The 17,907-nt window shown below is 37.6% G+C and overlaps 1 protein-coding gene and 1 long non-coding RNA gene across 12 annotated transcripts in view; one reads left to right on the top strand and one right to left on the bottom strand.

Moving 5' to 3' along the window:
- Window positions 1–17,907, bottom strand: part of EYA1 (EYA transcriptional coactivator and phosphatase 1) — a 163,727-nt gene that overhangs the window by 81,670 nt on the left and 64,150 nt on the right. For 5 of the 11 annotated variants that reach the window (XM_064651004.1, XM_064651029.1, XM_064651023.1 and 2 more), the window contains exons 3-5: window positions 5,131–5,180; window positions 3,598–3,725; window positions 1,726–1,788 (exon numbers count right to left, since the gene is read on the bottom strand). In XM_064651004.1, the coding sequence (XP_064507074.1) occupies window positions 1,726–1,788; window positions 3,598–3,725; window positions 5,131–5,180 (241 nt within the window). Of the gene's footprint in view, window positions 1–1,725; window positions 1,789–3,597; window positions 3,726–5,130; window positions 5,181–10,692; window positions 10,711–12,241; window positions 12,452–17,907 lie in introns of those variants that run through there. The other 6 variants (XM_064651032.1, XM_064651045.1, XM_064651035.1 and 3 more) reach the window with 3 other exon arrangements.
- Window positions 5,439–10,073, top strand: LOC135412408 (uncharacterized). Its single transcript, XR_010429630.1, has 3 exons — window positions 5,439–5,538; window positions 6,698–6,777; window positions 9,254–10,073. It is a non-coding gene; the product is annotated as an uncharacterized LOC135412408 (long non-coding RNA).

Here is a 17,907-nt window from a genome sequence, read left to right as displayed (position 1 = left end):
TAAAGATCATCATAGGCAGGAACTGGATGCAATTGTCTGCTACAGAAAACAGTTTTCCTACTCCTTTCAAATTTATTGATTATTCACAGCCTTTCCTCTCTAAAGTGTATCTACCAATCTGGGTACGGGTGTTGGAATAGCCACTAGCTGTCTGATAAAACTTAAGGGATGACAATTTTATGAGCTTCTGTTGTTATTGTTCCTTTAACTCCTTCTGCATCAGCCCACTACAGCAATTCACTGGCAAAGGAATATTAGAGATAAGGCATGATAATGAACATTTTGATCCCTACTTCAATAATTTTTTTAAGAGATTTTCTTAGGCAAGTCATACAGGACCTTAATTTTTATGGTGTCCAGTCTCTGCCTATTTCTACAATAGAGGGTATTTTGTGGAAAAACACTTAAAGAGAACATGGAAACCTCAAATATTGTAGTATTTTTATCATTGGCACCACCTTGGCATACCAGGACTGATTTTTCTGAGTGCCTTTATCCAGACATTTTAGTGTTATGCCTTTGCATTGATCCTGGGGAATTTCTGACTGGTCAAGGTCTATAATTTCCTTGTTACTTCCCCATCAGTAAAGGCCACGCTGCCTGATCCAGAGAAGAATTTTGCTCTATCAAAGTGAAATTAAGCACACAAGGAGTTATTATATATAAGCTGCATGTAGAGATTAAACTCAGACTCAATCACACAACAAAATCCCCATTCATTGCTTTGAAAATTTACAACTAAGTGTGAAGCTAAAAATATTAGCTAAAAACAGTGAGCTATCTTCCAACCACATCCTCTTGCCGAATAACATCAATAAGAGACAAGTCTGAAAATGTGCCTTAGAGGAATTAAAGAGCATTTGTTTGAAATGTGGCCATTTCACTTTTGGACAGGTATTTTTTTTCTTCTTCTCTTTATTTTTCCCCCCTCCCCCTCATCTAATGAACATATCCTGCACTTCGGGGTATGGAAACCTGCCAAAGTCACACCCATAGTCAAATCAAATTTAACATATCTTTACAAGATATTTATAACATGCAAATAGCTAGAGGCCTTGCTTCTCGTTCACATGAAGATCCATTATGCCAAAAAAGGAGGGCTCTTTCATGTTAGTGAGAATGAGTGCATGGTAAAATAGAAGCTGATTTCACATATTATATTTAACATGTGAAGATTCAGCAACTCACATCTCCACTCCCTGTGCAACAAGCAAGCAAACCACACTGCCACATTTTAAGAAAGATGTTTGGTGAGCCCTTATGACTCCACTCTTAGAATCAGCCACTTATGTCTCAGCAGGATTCTGCTTCAAGAAGCCAAGAAAAAATAATTTTACTTCACCCTTCATTAAAAAAAAATAGGAAACTCTTGCTTCATTCACTCCACTTTTTCTTAAGTCTCTTTAGCAGGTCAAGGAGCCTAACAAAACATTTTCTCAAGATAAAACAGATTAGCAGTAAAAATTCCACCTTCAGATTCTTAGGCATCTGATTCTCTTATGAATTTTGTCTCTTGGCACACATCTAATTCAGAAATAAATTATTCTACTGTGTTTCTTTGACAAACTGCTCACTTAAGAGTAATCAGAGACAGGAATTTTCAAATTAGAAAGCTTAGACCAGAATCATCAAGCACAAGTTATTTGTTGGGACACTTTCTGAACAACATCGGAAAAACGCATGCTGAGCGCCCACGCCTGCTGCGCCCACTGCAGCCACCCAAACCTGTGGGGCTCTGTGTGCTAGGGCTGAGCAACCAGTCTGCAGTGCTGAGGAGGGTCATGTCACCTGAGGGAAAATGGCAAACAAAAGAAAACCATTTGGCTTCATCTCAGGAGGCAAACACGTATTGCAAGTTAGAGCTTTCTGGGTAGAAATCACACCAAATTTTTTTAAACTTTAAAATTATAGTGTCAGATAAACAAGTTACCTTGTCAGGTTTATCCGAATTTCTTGAAATAAAGAAATACGATACCTACCTATAATTTGGAATACTATTTCTCAAATTATTTGTTACCTTAGGAGAATGCATTAATAGATAAATATATAGTTCATTTCCTGACATAATAATATTAAGCATTTTTCAGAGTGTATGCCAGCACACAGCAACTACATATTGAACAAAAAGTCAAGCCAGATGATGAGTGTCTTTCAGTGTTTCAAGGAACACTCTCGATTTTTGTGCTACTAAGGAACCTTCAAATTACATAGAAGTACTAAAGCTGGTGAAGTTTACAGCAAAGGCTTTTGTGAGGTAGAGGAATTTTAATTTGAAAGGGTCAAGCAATTTCCTCCTGTACCAAAAGTGGTATATACCTGATAACATGATATAAAAATCTAGTAACATACTTGTGTATTTTAAAGGAAGAAGACTCATCTGTGGACATAAAATATTTTTCTGCTTAAACTACATGAACATAAGAAGTACTTTATTCTTTAAAAAAGTTTTTTGTTTTCTCAAATGGCTTAAAATTTTATTGTAATACTTTTACAACAATAACAAAAACTAAATTTTACAGAACTCTGGCACAAACACCTGTTAATCTGATAACCCATAAACCTTCCCCACTACCAAGGACTCCAATTAGAATGAATAACAGAGATGTTTGGGGAATTGAGGGGGGACGACATTTGTTTGATTGACATGTGCCTTTCCTGGGAGAATGCAAGGCATGTCCATAATCCGTAACAGTCTGACAGCACTAATATGACCAAGTTCTTAGGGGGGAAAAAAAGGTATATCTTTGTTACAACAGTTGTTTACCTATACATTTATATTGAACAGTAATATTAAAGCTGTGTGACTCTCCTATCTAGTAGTGCATTAAGTCTCTGTTCACACAGCTAGCCAAATGTCATGTATGATCCTTCCCACTATTGCTGTGGAAATCTTACAGGAAAGAGTACTTTTTGGTGCTTGTTGTATAAACCCTTCTGTGTTTCATTATATGTATTATTATATGTATTCTAGATGTATTATATTACTGGAAAAGCTGTTAGGTTGTTCTGTTGTTAGTATTCTACTGAGAACAAACATAACTTATCAACTGCCTGACTGCTTCTTGAAAAATACGTATCAGTTTACCCCATTGAATTACTACACCTGTTTGAATTTTGGCCACTCCATCAGAGCAGCAAGCTAGCCCGAGGAACTTTCAACACACAGTTTTATTAGCCTACTTGACAAAACTTTCATAGCATCAGAGCTTGGAAAAAGTGAGAACATAAAGAAATATCAAAATAGTGAAAAAGGCTAAAAAATTGCATTTTGTATTATGGCAATTGTAAACACCTACTTTTCCCCCTCATCATTAAACTTCCCTTTCAGGTTTTTTGCCTTTTTTTACTTAAAAGCTCTGCACGTAGTACCTGCTCAGTCCATTTAAACTCCATGACAGAAACACAAACCTGGAACAAAAGCTATTGCTGAAACTTGATAATAGTAACTACTGATAAACATTGAACACTGACTTTATGCATCATATCAATAAACATGGAACATCTAAAATAGTAAAACATTATATAGCTTGCTGACTGCAACAACATCAATGCAACAAGGAGAAAAAACAAATTATGAAACACTAAAAAAAGGCTCACCTTCTGTGCCATTGGGTGTCATGGAATTATTATTTATATGAGAGTTATCAAGTTTTGGACCACTGGGGGATTCACTACTACCACTTAGTCGTCTGTGTGGGCTGGCTAGATCCTGCATTTCCATAGACCTGAAAACAAGATGCAACTAGTTTTAGTGACATATTTAACATGAATTACATAGGAACTGCCTTTACAAGATGCAGTCCACTGTTAATCAACATCCCAAAAACAGTCAGTGAAAAATTCACAGCTTCTCCCAACTTGACCTATTCTAGTGCTTAATTCATGTTTTAGCCCCACACACAACTGACCAGCTACTGTAATTATTTTTACAGCTTGTAACAGAATAATTCCAAGTACTGTACTTTAAACATTCACGTAACCTTTTATTTTAAGACACCTACAAAGATGGAATCCCAATATATGAAGACATATATTTCCTTAACAACAAATTAACACTCTGCTTTTTCAAGATTTACCACTCAGTGGCAATATAATGGGCCTCCAAACCAAATAAAACACTTGAAGCAATTGTGGAAACCTATCATCTACTGACAGGGAATGAGATATTCCTGATGTATGTGTTTACTCTGGCAAACTACTTAATTGTTCCTCTGTTTCCGTTGAAACAAATGCAGCATTAAAACATTATTATGTCTGCTCACTTGTTTGCTTTGTGGATTACATAGAGCGTGCCCAACTGAAAAGGGATATGACCAACATACAGTGAATCCATATAGGCGTTAGTGTGCCTTAGCACTCTGCTCTATCTCAGCAGCTGTCGCTTAAGCAAAATAAGAGAACAGTTCCGATTCAAAGCAAAAATTAAAAGTTTAACCTGCACAAAAGCAGCTGAATATTTCAGACTGGTGATTTCAATAGCTTTATATATACAGGCCAACAGCCATCACCACCATGACATATCCTTTCGTTGATGTTGGGGCTTATGACTGAAGTGCCCCATCCTTCCACTTTATACCTAAAACTTTCGATAATGTTATTTAATGTACTCATTCTAAGTAATTGTTCCCAGTAGAAACTTCACAGGTGACTCTGCCTCCAAGGCATTTGAACTAGTAATTTTTCAGTTTAAAAGAAATGCTTCGGCTCTTTTAAAGACTACTAAAATTATATAAAAACTTCCTCCTGCAGTAATGGTATGAAGATCCTTAAGCCTAAGTGTCATTTCAGCTATGAAGTTTTCACATTTTAACTGACATTTTATCACAAGTTCTACACAAATATCATTCATTTTAAATTTCTTTACCTTGTCTGATTTACACATAAAAAAGGATGATATCGCAATGAGTTCAAAAAGACAGTATCTAATATAAAGTCAAACAATTTACTGAAAAAGCATATGTGCTCATGGTTTGCAGACTTGGTTGCATGCACATAAAAGCGATACTCCAGCACCTACTCATCCACTTAACGTGGAAAACAAGAATAAATATTTTACTTATCACTTGAAGTTAAAAAAATAATACAATAAAAGACTTGCAGAAAAATGGCAATTTTCAGTCAAATCCTTACCTGCAGCTTGAGGAAACAGCAACATCTGAACTAGTTTGGGACTTCTGCACCTGTAAACCAGGGAAACAAACAGAAGCTTCTATTACTCCGCTTTACTATGAGGCCTTAATTTAAAGAAAGGATATCACCACAGATGACAATTCTGTTCTTTAAATCCAAACGGAGAGAGGTGGGTGCGGTGCCCGTGAAAGGCATATTGTCCTTAAATTGAAGGCTCGACTGTTGTTTCCCCGGCAGGTCTCTCTCCCTCCTCCCTGCGCTGGGGGACGGCAGCCAAGTGACGGGATAGTGATTCATCAGGGGCCCGTGACAGCTGCAGAGGGGCTCACTCCTCCCACGGCACAGCACGGCACAGCACGGCACGGCACGGCACGGCACGGCACGGCTCCGCCACGCACCCCCGCAAAGGTAACCCTGCCGCGCCGGCCAAGGGCAGCGAGAGCTGCTCCGGCCCCAAGCCCCTCAGCATCCTCCACCCCTCTTGCCTCTTCTCATCCCTCCCTTCCCCTTAACTCTTCACAACTTCTTGCCCCTCATTGTGTTAGTTTTCCTCCGCTCTTTGCCATCCTTCCTCCGTGCCTGGGCCATGGGGAACCCACAAGCCACATTCACTCCAGAGGCAAGGTGGAGAGGCTGACACTAATGTTTTTGGGGGGAAGGGTGAGAACGACAACAATGGGCAGGTCTACCTGTGGTAAAGATCTTCAGTATATGGCCAACAGTATCACACAACCATCTTTAAAACAACCCATCTCCAGCCAGTGTGAATTAAAATCAATACCCCACACATTATTGCACAAAGCCATACACATAAAAATTCCAATTGCTAATGAGATTTCTGATAAAATGACTTAAAAACCACTTCTGGCTAAATAAATAGGAGGAAGCTGTAGTATTTACCTCTGAGGTCACTCATCAGGAAAAGGAATCTGGTTCCACTGGGAAGCCCAGCAATAATTTTTCAGTTTAATAAAATTACTCCTTTTATAACTCAGGTGAGTAATAGTTTTCATATCCTATCAGAAGAACACTGTTGCTTTGCTAACACACTCTAGCCACTAATGATTGTCAGCAGGTGATAAAATTCAGGTGAACACTGCTAGCATAAAAGCACACAAAAGCTTCTCTGGGCAAGGTATATATCCTCTTAACGTCTGCAGTGAGGATCCTTCATGTGCGTTTCCATTCAACCTGAACTGACATCTCTTAAATGATCACAGAGCAAAGACAAGGGAGATGAGGCATTTTAAGTGCCATAAAAATCATCCAAGCAAATCCTACTTATGTGTCTGTGGGGTGGGGTTTTTGTTATTTTTAATCACAGACAGAATTACTACTAGAAAGAGTAAACAACTGCTAGGGGCAGCCAGGCAATGAAGAACATTACAAACGATGTCAAAAAGCATGCAATAATACATGCTGAAAAACATCAATCTTTTTATAACTGGGTACTTAAAGTACTGCATAACACGCTTCTCAATACGTTGTTGCATGCCAAATCAAACCAGACTAGCAGATACAGTCAAAACTGTGCATTTTGTTTCAGAGATTTTTTTTTTCCCCTCAGTTCTTTACCCCAGAAACTGCTGCAGAGTGCCTTAGGATATGTTTCTGCTGTTACTTCTAAACACCTGGAAAAAATTATAGGTGAGAACTAAGTTTGCTTACAGAGCTATCTTCATTCCCTCTTACACAAGATCCTTTAAAACATATCTTTTATAATAGGAAAAACTTCCATTTTCAAATGGATGCTTTAATTAACTGATATTTTCCAATGTGCCCTACAGAATAATTCATATTTGATTAAATTCTAAAATACATGTAATCCTATTTTAATTACCAATTTTTTAAAGAATAACAACTTTGGTGCATTTGTAAATATACATATATACATGTCATGTGTGCACATAAGTGAGAGAAATTTCATTTATGGATGCATGGGAGAAGGCAAAAAAAATAACCAGCTCATTGGAAATGAATTAAATATATAACTTAAATGTCCTCTGACACTTTATGATTTGTGAAAGTTCATATCCACAATCTTCATTTTCATTAGACATACTTTAGATATATTCCTTTGTGTCTCAAGGATTATTTAAACCATGTGTTGCAAGTTACCAAATTTAAAAATGACTCTTTAATCAAAATAACTTTAAAACAACTAATCCTCACTTAGGCTGGTCAGCTGAATCCACAGAGTGGTCCAGGAAAAATAAATCTACTCTCAAGAATGCGAATGCAGACAACAATTAGACACAGATGTGAGTGAAATTAGTTACAGTTTACAAAATGCTACACTTCACATGCTTTCAGTTTTTTATGTGTAGTACAAAATTACAACGTAGTAAGGAACCACACTTATGATGACCAGTTAGTTCATAGAATAAAAACATTTCTGGGTGGTGTGTACTTGCTCTCATACATTCTCCCATTTTGTCAACAGATTTCTAGATAATTGAAGTTCTGCAACATAACTCACATATCAAACAAAAAGGGGGGAAAAACTCCAAATGCAATGACCTTACCTGTCCAGAAATGGGGCACAATTAAAAAAAAAAAAAAAAAGGAAAAAAGGGAGCTGTGACATTCCCTTCATACACAGTGCTCTGCTAAAACTAAAAATGCCGTATATGCTAAATGACACATACATATTCTCCTTAATACCTCAAAAACAGTACTGTGTATAATTTGATTGTTGTAAGTAACGTTCACATCTTTTTCCTTAATACAAATTGCAGATCTGGGCACTATAGAGTACATGGTGAGAAAAAAAGGACAATGATAGCAAAGCTACTTCAAATTCATCCAGTTAAGAGTCTTAAATTAGTAACATCAAATTCTGATTAGTTAATGAGGTCTTTTAAGTTTGCCTTTTTTTCTAATTAAATTTATAATTCTTCACAGATGTAGGTTTTGTTGATGTTCAATTTGTCTCTCTCATTTTGTTAAACCTCACATAGTACTCCACCAATCCATTGAATAGCCACATTAAATCTGTTAATACCATGCTCTTCAACCCCAGAAATTATTTCCAGAAGGCAAACTTGCTTTGAGAGATCATCAAACAAGACTTAAGGTACACATTTTATCACATTTTCCCTACCACAGAGCTCAGGATGCAGAGGAAAATTCATGACTTTTGCACTGTTTATTATACTTTGCTAAATTACAAATCAAAAGCATCTGACAGAAGATCATGTATGAAGCCAAAAAGTTAATAATGTTCTGTGAAAAGTAAACTGTAAATGGGAAGGGATTCTAAATTTCAGCAGCACAGAGCAAATAAAATATAGGTACTTGTCTAAATTACAGGTTTTCCACAGTATTTTTGCTTGCTAGGAGCAATTTTTTCTAATGGCTATAATTTAAAACATTTTTCCAGCTAAAAAGAAATTTTCAAAGTGAAAATAAGAATTTAACCGAGAAAACTATAGCCAGCACATGCGCTTTGTCTTAAAACACGGTTCTACTTTAAAGAAGCAAATGTCAAAGACAATGGCAGTTTTCAAATCAGACTGTTCCTTCTTAGGAAAAAAAAAAATCTGTCATTTTTAGGAAGGGGTGGAGGGAGAGGCAGAAGTGGACTTTTCCCCAACAGCACTCTTTGCCTCCTTAAAAGTGCTATGCAGCCAGTATCTGCAGTCATAATGGCTTCAGCAGCCAAAATGTTACAAAACTAAAATGCAAATTGGCTGCAGAAAGGCACCTTGCTGGCAACCCAGGAAACTTGGTAATACTTTTACTCTTCCTATAATCGTATTGCTGGGCTCTAAGGGAAGAAGTAGGGCTTTCTCACTAGATGTTCACGTCAAAGACAAATTGCACTTATTAAAGCAAAAGCAGGTAATTGCAGTTATTTCATTTTTAATTACTAGTTTAAATTCTAAAAGTGCTATCCTGCATCTTCACTTCATGCAACTATGAATGAAAGGTTTTGAAACCCCAACACTTTCTTCCCTTTAAGAAAGAAGCACTACAATGTGACAATGCTCCTATTATGACCAGCCATTTAAGAATGTCTTTCTGCTTTTCCAAGATTTTTTTTGGCTCCTGAGAAATATTTCATACTTATTGCAATTCAAACAAAATGATTACTCATTCTTTTTTTCTCCTCTCTCCAAAGGGGAAGCGTGACTCAAGCCGTCTGTCACTGAGCAGAACTGCTGAGAGGGGATGGCTGCTCATTTCCAGACCCTTCCAGGCCTTGGGAAAACTCTGACAGCAGTGAGGTGCTTGGCTAAAAACTGCATGTCATGGGTTTGTGAGCAACATATAAAATGCTGTGTGCATACATGTTTATATACCTAAAATTATATAACATATATACACACATATATATGTATGTATACAGATCCATATATATAATCTATACTTTTAATTTTTTTTACACACCAAACCAGCAGTCTGTGTTTTGGCAGATGTTTTGCGAACTGTCTCAGTATGGGATGGAAAATAAAAGAATCTTTATACGTGGTATCTAACGTTAGAAACTTCCAATGATACACTACACCACATTTCCACTTATTCCAAATTTTCCTCGGTGCTCATTTTTAAATTTAAACAATCTACATGAAAAACACTATCCTCTTTTTTTTTTTTCCTCCTGAAACCTCTTCTCTCTTCTGCTTGCTTCAGTTTTAAATGTTTGCTTACAAAAGAAAGGAAAAAAACCCACCAAAACCCAACCACCTTCAAATAAATGCTTTTAAATGCACTAACAGCATTAATTTTCCAGAATAAATCTTTCACTGCAAAGGGCAGTTCTTCCTCTTGATGTTTGAAACACCGAGAGAAATACATACTTGGGAATGTTTGGTGGGTCTCGGTTGCTCAAAAGCAAGATGTAAATTTAATGAGACTTCAAAAGGTCTTTAACTTCCTCGTTCTAAGATCACCGTTCTAAATAAGCCACCTAAAATGTCAATAAACGTCAAATATTTCAGTTGTGCAGATGTTTATTCTGTCATCTTGAAGAGTTCTCCTGTGGGGATCTATGTGTTTTCCTTGGTGTTCGGAAAATTTAAACATATTAAGCAAAAGGATTTCCTGCTTCAGAAAGCACTGTCAAAATCTCTGTCAGGCATTCTTCCTCCCAATTTTTTTATTATTTTTCTCACGCTCTCATGTCTCTTTCAGCAAGGTCTGCCGGTTTCCTACAGTACGTGTCTCTTACCCCCCCGTTTAACATCTCACCACCACGTTGCTCCTATCTACCGAACCATTAGCGCTCGAGGAAATCAAACAGGAGAATCCCCAAACCTGGCTGATCACAATAAACAGAACCGCCTAACATCTGTTTTGTGGGAAGCCTACAAACCCCAGCCTGAATCGCGGCCAAAATTAGCTGCAGCACCTAGTGATTTATAATTGAGCGCCGCTCTCCTCCGGGACGGCAGAAAGCGCCCCTGTCCCTCCGCGCACCGCGGCTCCGCCGCGCCGGGACCCGGGGCCGCTCGGCAGCCGAGCTGCTGCAGCCGCCCTCTTTCCCTGGTCTCGTCCTCCCGCTGCCCGCGCTGCCGCCACCGCCGCTGTCAGCGCCCGCGCCGCCCGCCTGGTACTCACGGTGCCGGGGCGCAGCTCCGCGGGCCCGCAGCGCGGCGGCGGCGCCTCCCACGGCGCGGCGGGGCGGGCGCGCCCCGGGCGCGGGTCGGAGCCGGGGCCGGAGCGGGTCGGCGGCGGGCAGACAAAGCACAGCGGAGGGAGGCTGCCTCCAGCCCCGCCGTCTGTTTGCTCAGCCTTGTGGGTCTGCCCAGGCAGTGCCTGGGGGCACGCTGCCGCTCCCGCTCTCCTCCTCACTCCCCTTCTCCTTTTTTTTTTTTTTTTTTTCCCCCCCCCTCCCTCCTTTTGGGTTTTGTTTTTGTTTTTGTAATGCAAACCGCAGCTATTCTCTTGTCCCGGACTTATTGGTTTAAAAGCAACAACGGCGCTGAGGCTTGCGCGGTTTGAAGTGAACCTTCCTGCCGGGGCTGCCGCTGCGCCGCAGGCGCGGGAGCTGCGCGTCTCTGGGCCCCCGCCGCCAGAGCCCCGTGTTTTGCACCTTCTTCAGCCTCACCCCAGAACAACTCCTGAATCCCCCAGGCCCCTCCTCATTTGGAAAGTTTAATTGTGTGTAGATGCGTCCCCTCTAGTAAGCCGGGTTTAAACTAAAGCCGTCCTAATAGAATAACTGGAATTACACCAACATTATATCAATGAGAGAAGCTAAATAGGGATACTCAGAGGTTCTTAAGCATACAACCAGCATACACGTCCGGACATGCCGTTTTGATTGGATATGTAACAGATTTGTTCTCAAATATCTGAGATTCTTGCAACCTTGTAAAGAAAGGGTCTGCTAAAACTATTTAAGCCAGCCTTCTCCAATTTAAAGGTATTTATTAAATAAAGTATCTAGAACTTTTTAAATGGTTTAAACCATTTAAACCATTAAATATCTGTACCCCTAAAAAAAAAAGTAAATATATGCAAATTTGTATTTCAATTATTACTACTCACTTACTAAAGTTTTAAAATTTAGCAAAATTTTAAGAAACTGCATAAAGGCCCTTTCCATAGACCTTACAAATATTCCCAAAGAAGAGAGAGATGGTTGCATAGGGTTAATTTTGTACATTAAGTAACAGTAACTCTTTAAAGCTTAGCTTTTACCAATCGATAAGTAATTAAGTAATTTAATTAGCAAGCCATTAAACCGAAATGGGTTCATGATACATTTCTGTTACAGAACTTTGGTTGCTCATAATTCAAAAAAGCTTTTTTAAAAATATATACACAATGTTAAAAAACATTAAAACATACACAATAACTAAATTTGATCAGTGTTCTCCACAGCATTTCCACTTTGCAGATAGTATCTTTCACTTCACGTAACAGTTATTTTTCTATACTCTTTCAGTACCCATAATCTGAACATGATGAGGAAAACAGTGTAACGATTTGCAGTACCAAAAAAAAAAGTCTTAATTCCATGCCAGGTCTACAGCACTAAATAAATTAAAAAAACAAAGCAAAACAAAAGAAAACCCAACTTTATACTGTATAAATAGATTGAAACAGAACCTTTTTTTTCTTTATAAAAATCTGTGGTTATTCACTGCTAATAGATCCTTACCTTCAAGTAATTAATCTGTGAATGAAAGCAATACTTCTAGTGAAGAAATGTCTTCTGGCTACTACATCCCAGTAAGCAAGACATTATTTTGTAGCAAGTACATTGGGAATACTTCAGGAAAGCAGATCAGTTTGCAAAGCTACAAGTCAACCTCGAGCTGAAAAGGCACCTAGGATTTCATTTTGTTTAGCGGAGAAAAGGGATCTCGGGACAGTCACACACCATATATGGGAACCCAGGTCAAAATAAGCAGCTTTCGATTGGGCCTGTCTGCGTAGCCAGCACAAACACAATCCCATCACTTCTTTATAGTCACAAACCAGATCTCATGCCAAGAAAACTATTTATCATGTTCTATATTAAACTGTGAAAGAAATACAAATTACATATTATGGAGACACACAGTTTTGTCAGGTAAAAGTTACTGAAATCCTGAAATACAAGGCTATGCAATCATTCTGAACTATATGATTCTTTGGAACAGCCACGATCCTCTGGATTTTTTACCAGTGTTAATAAGATCATTTTTTTAAAAACCTACCCAATCCTATATGGAGTTAAAGGCATACTCTTGCTTCACTGACTCTAGGAGTTACACATATTACATGAAAAAGATCAGGTATACACTTTAAGCAGAAGTTAATTTTTTTCTGGAAGAAAAACTCAAAGAATATCATGTTGTTGTGTGGTAGCATCTGACACTGGAAAAGGTAACTCAAAACCCTTTTGCAAAAATAGTGGTTCTTAAATGATGCTATAGAAATAAAAAAAAAATATTTAAAAACAGACTGTGACTTCCAGGGATGCATGTAATGTTTTGCATAAATCTATTTCATTCCATTATTGAAAACAAACCCAAATAGCACAAATGTAGGAATAAATTTTACTGGTTTTAATGTAAAGCTTACTGAAACAGGTTTACTGTTGGTTAGAGTTTGTAATCCCTACTGGGAGTTTTATCTAAGTAATAACTTCAGGAGTGTGCCCAGTCTCTGTATTTAATTAAAGTAAGATGGATCCCCACACACACATACAGAGCTTGATGATGTGATGATAAACATGGGATAAATTACACACAGGCTAAGATGATCAGAAAAAGGGTGTTGATGATGCATTGCAAGAAAAGAATTAGCTTTGAATTGTTAATCTCTTCTGTAATATGGCATGTAGGCAGTATGGGAACTGAAGCCATATAAATTATCTAGATGGGGGATATGAGATAAAATAGGGTCCTCTTTGTTTATACAGCCATTAAACAGTGCCTTAAAGTTCTTTATCTGATGTCTGAAGATTGGACTTCAGATTAGTTATATCATTACCCGATGATATGGTCTAACCTATGAACTTATACTACAGCTGATACCATGGACTAGATCCTTCTTTGGTTTAAGTGAGTGCAGGGTTTTTTTATTTCGATAGGTAATCTAATTATGACAGCTGAGCACTGCACCGATTTGAAACCTACTTGAAAGAGGTTTATTTGCTTAGCTTTTTGATTTTTTTCTTCCAACTAACTGCATACCAAGTTAGTACAGGCTAGGCTGTTGATCACTGGCACCCAACATCAATTTCAAACCACAATTGCACTAACGCTGGGTTTGGACAGAGATTTCAGTGGGATTTGTATATGTTTACATCATGCCTGAATTTGCCCTGATTCTGCATTCCAGTTAATGCAGCTGGCATTTCAAGAGTCCTAAGAACTAAAGGACCAGGACTATTACATAATATCAAATGCTACAACAAGCTATGGGGTATATTTTTACAACTATTACTCATGCAATATGGTTTTAACTCCATATGCAGTGTCACATACTTGTTTTAGCACAAGTAAAACGGGTCCATCTGGAACAAGTATTTACAGGGTGCTTAGGTACTACAATTACAGATGTGCTGGTAATTAAGAAAAATTAGATGTAAGATGTATTATGGAACAGTGGGATGTTTACATGTTTGACTCCAAGTAGGAAATACTGCTGAAATATTTAACAATAGAAATAGGCCTAGGAAGACCACACTTCGCTAAAGCAAAAGATGCATCCCGTTGCTCCTGAAAGCTGCTGCCTGGCTTTTTCCATAACAACTGCAGTGCAACATCAGAACCCTCTGAAGCAGGCAATATCCCTCCTATGCCTCCATACAAGTTTTATCTTACACATAGCAGCTGTTGCCTAGAGACGTCCCTGGCTGGATCAGAAGTTTGCAGCATTTGACAGGAGCCCTTATTGTCTCATGCTACTCATGTGAGCAAAAGTAGAGAGACCTCAGTAAATACAAACAATAAAAGTGATAGAAATCAACCATTTTAAGTGTTCTGTCCAAAAACTATCAGTGTGACTGAGAAGACAAATTTCATTATATTCTTTCAAGATACACTGGATAAAGTTAATATTGAATTAAAATCTATGTGTAATGTGTTATAAGAAAAGGTGTGTGCTGCTAACCGTCATCCTTAGTCAAAATGTGTATGAACTGCTGGCCCCAGTTTGCTAGTTTGCATGCAATTATACTTGTTTTCAATCCACAACTTCAGTATGAATTACAGAATAATTTTGTATAATTTAAAATTGGAAATAGTAGCCTTTATTAATCTTACCTAGATACTGCTTTAGCTTCTGGAATGAATGCATGAGTTACGTATGATTCTGAAATAGTTCTTAACAGCTACAATATAAACAAATGAAGAGATTGTACACAGAAGAAGTGGTCAAAATCTAGTTTGAAAGCAAATACCTTGGTGTTTCTCAGTTTTTCACTTTCCAAAATAAAAGTATGTTTGTTTTTTTCAGTAGATATATTGCATTTTAAAAGCATGATGTAACAGGTGTAAAAAAATAGTGTTGGTGTATATATTTATAGGCACCAATAGTGTAAACTATAGGTATACTCAGTACTGTAACTGCAAAATAAATAAGTAGTTTGGCAGGGTGAAGGGAAAGTTTCAACATGAAGGTAAGTTTTAAATGTATCTAATACTATCAACTCTCTTTTGATATTTCTTAACACCCTACTTTACTTCTCTCTTCTAGAAATCTCATGAGGGTAATTACACTTACGATTGCCACACAAAAATACTGGTAAGCTTTGGTCTCCAGGTCATCTGAAGTAGCTGCTCTACCCAAAAGTGATGGATTTTCCCTAAAGGCCGAGAAATCAGGTCTGTGACATTCTGAGGGCAGAACTATGAGATCTTCTCCAGATTTAAGAGTAATGTAACTTTTCTAACTACAATAGCCTTCATTTAAGCAACGTCTTAGATATTACATTGAACTATAGAAAATTACTTTCTATTTTCCAATAAAGTTCAATAGTTTTATGGAGAGGGTTTAATACTGTCTATGGTACCTAAGAATCAGTGAGAATGACACTTTCATTTTTTGCACAAAAGCCTCATCTCAAAAGACACAGAAACATGTTAGTAACTGTTTATAAAAGAAATCCGTCTGAAGACAACATAAATGTCTTTAACCCAAGTTATTTGGAGAATTATCTGTTTGCAAGATAGGGTGTGAAATGAAAGGAGTACATTGCAATCTGTAAGCATCCTTGAGAAAGAGCTAATTTTTCTAATTGAAATTCAGGCTTTTACTCCAGCTCAGTGTGGAAACAGAACTGCCTAAAATTTGAAAATAATCCTTCACTGTGAATGATAATTTGCTTGCAAAAATGAACAAGTAAAATCAAATATACCCCTTATGACAAGGAGCAGCTTGCTAGCACTCTAACAGGTGATAAAAGCTATACTCAGTACTTCCTCACAAGACTAAGTTCCAAGAAGAATGCACTACAAATGAGAGATTACCACTGAGCTGACGAAATAATCAAGTCCTATTGTTCTGTAAAGACTATAAAACGCATCATTTCACACACATGCCATTTTTCCATAGTTCATCCTCCCACTACTACTTAAGCCTTCCTCATCTTTCATTTAGCTCCTAGAATAAAGTGAGAATTTACAAACCATTGCAAATTTTTTTTTTCACAGCAATAACTTACATTTCTGCCAGTGATATAAATACAGTGCACTGTATAACATGAGTCAGCTCAGTAAGGCTAGACTGTCTTTTCTCCAACTATTTTCCACCAACATGAACAAAACCAGTTTTGTCAGCACTTCCTATAAGGTGAAAAGGAAGATGGAAAGTTCCTCTTTGTTTTCAAGCTCTGAATTAGTCATACCCAGAATTCTTTTTTCTGCAAGAAAAATATGTTTGTTCACTAACCACAGCAACAATAGGTTTATTTGTTGCAAAGTCCATTTTGTTATTATTTCCTAAATGCATTTCATATTTTTTTTCCTGATGTGTTATTCATGTCACTGCTCAACAGTAGATGGAGCAGTGGATCATTACTGTATTTTAGTTATTTGTGTCAAATATTGCATAATTTTTCTGCTGCTGACATATAAGACTGCAGAAAAGCTAAGAAAATTACACAGAGAAAATAATTATTAATGAAAGCATTTAGAATTAGGAAGAAAATTGCAAGAAGAGCAATCCAAGCTCACTTTGACAAATTGTTAAGACAAACCTGCATTTGTGACTAATATAAGTGACTCATAAACACACATTCAAATTACGAACTTTGCGTTAGCTTAATACAGTAAATATGTATGTCCTTAACTTTGAAACGTTCAGTCACACATATTTTTCTTATGGTGATCAGGAAGGGTGAAGTATCTTCTAAAAGAGAAGTACATAAATACTGCACATTGTGGGCCTTCTAATGAAAATGAAAAAGTAGAAGACTAAGTTATAATAGACGGGTGATTTATTTTATACTTGGATCAATGCTTTTCCTGTAAACTGTTTTTAAGAAACTGAACACAATAAGTTCCTTTGCACCTTACAGTAACTATACATGACCCTCATTTGTTCAGCAGGGGTTAGATTCTCACATATCTGTAACCATACAAAATGAAGCATTTAGTTTAAGATGATCATCCCAACCCTCATCTTCAGGAGACAGAGAGAGAGACACTTCCAGTCCACGTGTTTAGGGAGGGGACTCAATTTTGAAGTTTCCCCTCCTCACAGACACAGCTCTCAGGTTTTGATGGCTACAGCTCCCTCAAGAATCCAAACTTTGTCAAACCCAATAGTATAATTTCTCTTAAAATCAATTGGGTCTCAATAGTAATTATATTCACAGAAATTTCAGTTGACACATGCTCTATTTTGAAACTTCGTATAATTAGTCAGAGTCAGGCTGCCAATATTTGTTGTTACAAATCAAGGCCAGAGGAAAACTTCTCGGATGGCTTCAAAGACCCAGTTCTCATCTCCAAGCCCAGCTCCCTCCCCCGCTTCCTTCCAGCAGCATTAACTTTTTCTCTGCAATCTCACAAATCGGAAAAAGAGTAACCTCTAAAGCTGTTTTAGACTGAAGGTCAGAATTCAAAGGATTGGTAACTTTATCCACAGAGCCTTGCAATCACATTGCTATTGGAAACACACTCAGAAGCACCAGCACTCGAGATGTTTTTATTAAGCAATGTCAATAGGTACAAAATTTGAAGGTGGGTTTGTTGCTTTTTTTTTCTCCCATAGTGTAAAGTTTATCAAGACTCATATTTGCAAGAGATCAAATTGCTTTCTGCCACCGAATTTTAGTTTAATGTTCTGTGGGGTAAGGAAACTGGGCTCTGTGTTACATGCTAATGAAAA

The sequence above is a fragment of the Pseudopipra pipra genome, chromosome 1 (assembly GCF_036250125.1).
Source record: "Pseudopipra pipra isolate bDixPip1 chromosome 1, bDixPip1.hap1, whole genome shotgun sequence".
NCBI classification, from domain to species: Eukaryota; Metazoa; Chordata; class Aves; order Passeriformes; family Pipridae; genus Pseudopipra; species Pseudopipra pipra.
Note: the sequence above shows the minus strand (reverse complement) of the source record. Positions and strands in the feature narration are given on the sequence as shown.